Source organism: Lepisosteus platostomus, chromosome 5 (genome assembly GCF_059453375.1).
Source record: "Lepisosteus platostomus isolate fLepPlt1 chromosome 5, fLepPlt1.hap1, whole genome shotgun sequence".
Classification (NCBI taxonomy): domain Eukaryota; kingdom Metazoa; phylum Chordata; class Actinopteri; order Semionotiformes; family Lepisosteidae; genus Lepisosteus; species Lepisosteus platostomus.
Window position 1 is genome coordinate 21,381,493 of NC_142615.1, and position 6,000 is coordinate 21,387,492.

General features: G+C 48.4%; 2 protein-coding genes across 2 annotated transcripts; both read left to right on the forward strand.

The window, feature by feature from the left end:
- The first annotated feature begins 1,123 nt into the window (after nt 1-1,123).
- On the forward strand, nt 1,124-1,940 carry LOC148664797 (uncharacterized). The gene is made up of 2 exons (XM_088633065.1): nt 1,124-1,732; nt 1,834-1,940. The coding sequence occupies exon 1, from the start codon at nt 1,175-1,177 to the stop codon at nt 1,556-1,558; it is 384 nt and encodes a 127-aa protein (XP_088489191.1). The 5' UTR covers nt 1,124-1,174; the 3' UTR covers nt 1,559-1,732; nt 1,834-1,940.
- A 112-nt stretch (nt 1,941-2,052) lies between these two features.
- On the forward strand, nt 2,053-2,938 carry LOC148664798 (zona pellucida sperm-binding protein 3-like). The gene is made up of 4 exons (XM_088630921.1): nt 2,053-2,128; nt 2,206-2,380; nt 2,458-2,575; nt 2,774-2,938. Exons 2-4 carry the CDS (start codon nt 2,256-2,258, stop codon nt 2,936-2,938), a joined length of 408 nt encoding a protein of 135 aa, XP_088487047.1. The 5' UTR covers nt 2,053-2,128; nt 2,206-2,255.
- Nucleotides 2,939-6,000: the final 3,062 nt, after the last annotated feature.

The window sequence follows — 6,000 nt, forward strand, 5'->3', positions numbered from 1 at the left end:
GTTAACGCATGACCTACATCGTAAAACTAAATTAAAAACTAACATTAAGTTGTCAAAGACATTCATTTATATACAAACAAGAGACAGACATAGCAATGGTTCTACATTAACTTGTCCTGCACTGACCAGACTAATTGAAATGTATGAAAGCCCGTTTCTGCCAGGGAGTTAAAAAAACGCGCTATGGTATCGCAGAATTCCGACTAAGTAACTCAAAATTGCGACTTGGTAACTCAGAACTCCGACTTTATATCTAAAATGTTCTTTAGCTCAGCTAGCAAGGCCTGGATTCAAGCCAATACAGTGAGGCACGAAGTAGGGTGGGAGCGGCGAGGGCACAAGCCCTAGAACCCGAGTCCGTTACAATAACAAAAGGACAGACAATGAAATATGGGCTATTTCGAAGTCGCAAATGTGAGATATAAAGTCAAAATTCTGAGTTTTTAGGTCGCAATTCTGAGATTCTAAGTCACAATTCTGAGATACCATAGTGCGTTTTTTTTACTCCCTGGCGGAAACGGGCTTCCATTGGTTCTCAGTGCTGCGAAGCAAAAGCAATCTCTGAGAAATCAGACAAATTATTATCAGAACATGTCAAAAGCTGATCAGTATTTCTTTACTGGGAAGCAAAGAACTGCTTGTATTACACATTTTAATATGACATGCAATTACACATGAAAATTAGTAAAAATATTATTGTAAAATTACGTGTTGATAGAACAGCCCCCTCGATAAAAGAAAGTGTGGACGGACGTGTCGCATGTTCCGTAATCTGTCTGACAGCGAGTTTAACACTGTCCTTGGAAATTAGAAACGAATTGAACAATAAATTAATCTGAGCAAATTTTACAAGTGTGGGTGATTTCATTCTGTCGAAATTACGTGGAACTCCTTCGCTGGGGTCAGATACACACGGGAAAGTGTTCAGGCGGCTTCACGGAGACCCGCCTCAGACTGGAAGCAGGTTCTAATTAGACGCTGAAAACAATTCGGGTCTCTGTGTGTAATTGATTGTGTTGATTGAGCGGTAGTGCGACCATGTGTGTGGTAGCATAGTCCTGCTAGTATAAAAACCTAGTCACCGCGTTCACACTTTATGCTCTCTTGCTTCAACACAGTTTGGTGGTTTATGTGTCTTACTTCTGTAGCAGTTTAGCGGGACGTCAATTTGGCAATGCGCTCGTTTCTCTTTGTGCTGTGCCTGTGCGCAAGGGCCGGGCTCCCCGCACTGATTTCCGCCGGGCCGGCTGGCTGGGACTCTCGGGAATTAGCGCTCCAGGCCGACCTCCCGGCTCCTGAAGACTCAGCCCAGTCGGAGGATTTGAACCTGGCAGATGCGCCCTCCGAAGACCTGTCTGCAAGCGAGAACGACTCGCAGTCCTTGGCTCCCGACTTTCGCCGCCTTCCCGTGTCCAGAGACGCGTACTCGCCCTACTTCGACAAGGAGAAGATGAAGCCCGAAGCCGGCAGCCGCCCCTTACCCGCCTACATCAAGAGCGTCCTGTTTCCTCCCCAGCGAGGGCGGCAGCCGGCTCGCCCGGCCATCGGGGGCACCTGAGGAGTGGCTGTGTGGTGCGACTCCAGCAGGCTGTACGTGAGGGTCAGTCGGCTCCTGTTCGGCTTCAGCTGTCGGCCATCGGAGGTGACCTTGGGCAACTGCAGCGTCAGCCGAACCACACGCCGTTACTTCTACTTCATCTACGGGCTTCACGAGTGCGGCGCCGAGCGATCGGTAAGCGGGTCTTCATCTACAGGCAGTGTATCGATGTGAGCTGTAGGGCCAGTATCGGGGTTGCCTTTCCTGGGAATATCCCTTCCTCTGTGACTTTGCAGGTTGTCCAGGGCCGCCTGGTGTACTCCAACACTCTCCGCTATGCCCCGCCCTCCTCCAGTGCACCTGTGCATCGCTTCATTCCCTTCTCTGTGCCTGTCAAGTGCTCCTACAACAGGTAGGCAGGGCTCTGCTGCTGCTGAGAAGCCGCTGGGAAAGTGTCCAGAAGCCCCTCATCCCCTCTGTCCTGCAGGTTCCCCTACTCTTTCAAGGTTGGCTATGTCCCCACGTGGGCCTGGAGAAGGACCTTCAAGGACCTGAAGAACAAGCACAGCTTTGTCCTGCTCACCACCAACTGTAAGCTCCTTGAGCGAGTGGCTCCACCTGCCTGCAGGGGGTGCTGTGTGCAGGTGTAATGCTGCCTCTCTCTCCAGCCCACTGGGTCCGGCTCTCTCCCAAGGATGAGTACTTCCTGGGTCAGCCCATGTACTTCCAGGCCACTGCCTACTTTGCCACAGCGGAGCAGAGGCTGTACATCCACTCGTGTTACGTAACTGAGAAACCAGACCAGCACTCCCAGCCCCGTTTCCCCGTGATCGACAACTTGGGGTACGGCCCCTTCTGGGAGGGGAGGTGGGCAGGAGCCCTGAGAGCCTGCAGGGGTTCATCCTTGTCCTTGTCCCCAGGTGCATGGTGGACAGCAAGGCAGATGGCTGCCTGTCCAGGTTTGTCCCCTCCAAGCAGAAGGATGTGCTCCACTTCACAATTGATGCCTTCCTCTTCCAGAAGAAGCTGTCCAGGAAGGTACTGCTCTCAAAGGCTGCTCAGCCTTCTCGCTCTACTGATCCATGGTCTGCTTTTCCATCCATGATCTAGATGTGAACCAGACTGTGGCAGCTGTAGTTCCTAGAGCTGCCAGCTTGCCTTCACTGATGGCAGAAGGTCCTTCTCTGTCCCTCTATTGGCCTTGATCCCTTAATGCTGTGACCTTCCCTCTTGCAGCATGAAGTGACTGAGCTGTACATGCACTGTGTCATGGCTGTGGCTCCTGCTAAAGCAACACCAGGGACCAAGTCCTGCACCTACAACAGGGAGGCGAAGGGGTACTTCTGCAAGGAGCCTGCTGAGGGTGCTCTGGGACATGCCAGGTTTAGGCCTCACCTGTAAACCTTTCCTCCAGGTGGGAGGAGCTGTATGGTGACCATGAGGTCTGTGCCTGCTGTGATTCCAGGTGTGCTGGCAGTCGGAATGAAGGTGGGTCTGGTTCTCTATCCCTTGTGGATGCATCTCTGCCCAGGAGACAACCATGCTTGGACAACTGAGGAATGATCCCATGCTGGACAAAGGGACTGTTTAGATGAGTAGCATCACTGTGGGACTCTGGGTATAGCGGATCCCTCACTCCTGGGTGTTGCTTGTCCACAGGTACCAGGAGCCTGGTGACCAGCAGTCGGGTGGCTGTGGCACCAGTAGAAGCTCCTCTGGATGTGGGAGCTGACTGGACTGAGGATGAGGAGGGAGACCCTCAGAGCTCCAGTGAGGATGCTGAGAGCACCAGTGAGGATGTGGAGGGAGCAGAGGACTTTGGAGATGTTGGCCAGTGGACAGGTAGGGTCTGGCAGGAGGAGCTCCTGTAGGGGTGGGTGTCCTGCAGTTCAGCTGGATTGTTCTCCTTCTTCCTCCCCAGGTGCCTGAATGAAGGCTCCAGCCTGGCCCTTGTGACTCTCCTGCCTCCACTTGCCTTGTAATGGCAACATCTCAAACCTGTGAAAGACCCTTCTGCCTGCCCTCGTTTCTTTATGGTTTATAGGTTTGAATGGGGTGGAGGAATTCAAGGGAAGTGAGACCCATTAATCAATGGAAGTATTTGTGGGGGTTCCCCTTTCAAGAATGCTTCCCGTATTGCTGCCAATGAGGACTGAAAATGTCTGGAGTAATAGTGTTGTAGTTGGGGAAGATGGCCGCACTATTCCTTGGGCAGGGTAGTGTGACTTTTTTTTTTTACTTGGGGAGAGACAGAGGTGTTCAATATACTGGAAATCCTCCTGTTTCCGAGAGGGGTAGTGCTTATGGAGTGTGAGTTGCTACTGTAGTGCCCAGTAAGAGTGAGATCTGGTTTCCTATTCTAGGCTGCACAAACTGACTAAAAGAAACACAAGGAAGGGATTGTCAACAGGGGCTTGGTATAAAGTAGGCCTTCCCTTCCTTAGCAAAGGAACAATACTGGTGCACAAACATCAGTGAATAATGGTGTAGTTAGAATCTCGGAGGTCTTATCTTATGGGTGTTGGTTTCACAGTAGTGGTATTGGACAGTCATGAGAAGTATTAGGATTGAGACTGGAGATCCCAGTACTTGACTAGGAAGACAGGTGTTTACAACCACCTCTACCAGCAGCACAGACTGTGTAGATTGAGACTGAATGCTTACTACACAAAGCCTCTCCCCTGTTTCAGTGTCCCAGTCATGAATAACAAGTGAATCCTAGTCTTCCTTTGTGACTACCTATAACTTGCACAAATCCTGCTGGCCCACTAACAGTTAATCTTTAGCCCTACTGCACTGACCTATTAAAGCTTCAAGGATTTAGGATAAACTATTTTATATAATGGTTCCAAAGGTGGCTTCTCAAAGCACTTGTCTTAATTACAATAAGAATACACAGGATAAAACAATTCCAATAGACAGAGGAGACCATGGATGGTGGTACTAAGGAAAGTAGAAGCAGGGGGGTAAAGAATGGAACCGGTTCAGTAAAGGCTCTTCTGCAGACCAAGGTGTTGAGTCTGAAGTTGAAGGAGTTTAGGGAAGGTGACTCTGTTATCCTTGGGCAGAGCGTGGGGGCATAACAGGAGAAGGCCCTGTCACCCATACAGTGTAGACGGGCTTGGGGGACAGTTAGGAGACCAGAATTAGAAGAGCGAAGGTTATGAAGTGGGGAGTAGGGTGATAATAGATTAAACTGCAACTGAAATATGAAGGCACGTTCTACAGTTTATGCAAGCAAGGGTAATGTTAGGCTTTTATGGGACGGGGGTAATGGCAGCACTTTTGAGGACCGTTGGTACAACAGCAGTGCTCAAGGATTCATTTTTAATATTGAGGACAATGGGTTATATACCCATCGTTCTTACCAAAGGCTCAGAGACCTTTTGCTAAATAAAAAGACTTCTTTCCACCACTAATTTATTCAGGTTTGGTTCATTTGGGTTTTATCAGTTAAACATTTAATATTGTATGTCAGTTTGTTGATGCCTGTATATCATAGTGATCTGCACACACACCTTTGACTGAATATGGGCTGCCAAACCTCTCCACCAAACTTATGTATCACGGTAGGTACACAAGAAGTTTATTTGTACTAACAGAGTTGTTGGTGCCAGTAGTCAGATTGGGTCAATTGCAAGGTAAGAACAGCATCACATTAACTGGAGATGATCCAAAGATTAGCATGCAGCTCTGTACACCAGATTAATACCGATTTGCAACTCGCTCGTCTGCTGACTTTAGTCCCCTGCTCAGTAATCACAATGTTCCCAATTGCAATGAGCCCAAGGAAACAGCTGCTGCTCTCTAGAGGACACTACAGGACAGGACTAAGTACAATTCCTGCAATAGACTAAGCAGTTTAGTGCCAAACTGATGGAACACTGAATGCTATGGGACAGTTCCGAATGTAGTAACAGCTTAATACTGAAATAATATCGTAAACACCTCGTGATCTTAAGAATCTGTCGCTGTTAAAAAGTATTATACTAATAAGCTAAAATTGTACTGCAGCCACAACACAGTGGACTTGCAGCTCCTGTCCTGATCATACAGAAAGATGTCATCACTATAACACCTGTTAACAAACATAGCACCTGCAGTCTGTGAAAGAGAGCTCTGAGGTAAATATTCCTTGCAGGGAAGTGAACTGAAAAACAGGCAAATACATCACTCACATGAAGAGCAACGACTGTCGCTAAAGAAAGTGAGCGAGGGTACACCTATAGTAGTTCATCCACAGAAATTCAAACGTAAATTTGTGACGCACCAGAGTACCACAAAGCTAGAAGCGTGCCTTCAACTGGAGTATTGTAGCACGACTATGTATAAGTAATATTAACTTATTCCAGGCGTTCATCTGGTTTAAGAATACGAATTGATGCCTTCAAATAGACCATTAACAGTCCTGTGATGTAGAATTAAGAAAATGGGGAATTATCTGATCCCGTTCTCAGTCCAGT